Raw genomic sequence first — 991 nt, forward strand, 5'->3', positions numbered from 1 at the left:
GTGACCCCACCGCGCACTCTTTGGCTCGGGAATGATCTCCAGGACGGCCTTCTTTGTGGGCCTTCTGGCCGTTGTTACGGTCGGCGGGCTGGTCAGCCGCGTCGAGGCTGACTCCCCCAGCAATAGTGCAAAGTGCGTGTTCCTCCCCGCGTGGTCGGCCTACGTCAATGAGGACCTCAAGCGTGACTGCCAAGATCACCCGCTGTGGAAGCCGGTCCTAACAATGGTGGACAAATTCAACGCCCGCAGGACCGCAGCGCGGACCCGCCGCGATGGCGGCCTGCAGCAGCGCCAGTACCAGCGCCGGGAGGCCGCGGCCATGCGCAAGGCGCGCCACGACCGCCGCCAGGATGACCGCGACGACGACGACGACGACGATGACGACGACGAGGAGGACGAGCGCCGGAAGATGATCCAGGCCTCGGCCGCCCTGACCGAGGACCAGCTGATCGACTCGCACCCGCCGGCGTGGCTCTTCAACATGCACGACACCAACCAGGACAAGGCCCTGGACATGGGCGAGCTCCGCCGGGTGTACTCCGGCTATGGAGATGCGGAGGTGCGTTTGGAGGCGCTGCCCCTGGCTGCCGGGCTTTTCATTTCCCCCCTGCTTGTCCTGGAGGTGGAGGGGGGGGGGGGGCGGAGAGAGTAAGTTGCCGTCGGGGTAGTACCATGGGACTTGGCCAGGCCCGGAGACACCACTGACCCTGGACGCTTGCTTGGGACTGGGGGGGATCCCCATGGGGCGTGTTTCCTTCTTCGCCGCCATGCAGTCCATCGCCCGCACGGTCATGAACGAGTTCGACGAGAACCGCGACGGGCGTCTGTCGGCCGCCGAGTTCGACAAGGCCCTGCGTGTGGCTTCCGAGCATGAGAAGGACGGCCGCCCTTCGATCCCCTTCCCTCATCAGTCGGTCCGCGATGATGAGGACGATGATGAGGATGACGAGGACGAGGAGGAGGAGGACGACGACGATGACGACGAGGAGGA

General features: G+C 65.8%; 1 protein-coding gene across 1 annotated transcript; it reads left to right on the top strand.

Moving 5' to 3' along the window:
• Positions 1-925, top strand: H696_02667 (hypothetical protein; the record flags this gene model as incomplete). Its single annotated transcript, XM_009496581.1, has 4 exons — positions 1-132; positions 250-559; positions 774-855; positions 912-925. Exons 1-4 carry the CDS (start codon positions 32-34, stop codon positions 923-925), a joined length of 507 nt encoding a protein of 168 aa, XP_009494856.1. The 5' UTR covers positions 1-31.
• Positions 926-991: the final 66 nt, after the last annotated feature.

This window comes from Fonticula alba (genome assembly GCF_000388065.1).
Source record: "Fonticula alba strain ATCC 38817 unplaced genomic scaffold supercont2.4, whole genome shotgun sequence".
In the NCBI taxonomy this organism is placed as follows: Eukaryota; order Rotosphaerida; family Fonticulaceae; genus Fonticula; species Fonticula alba.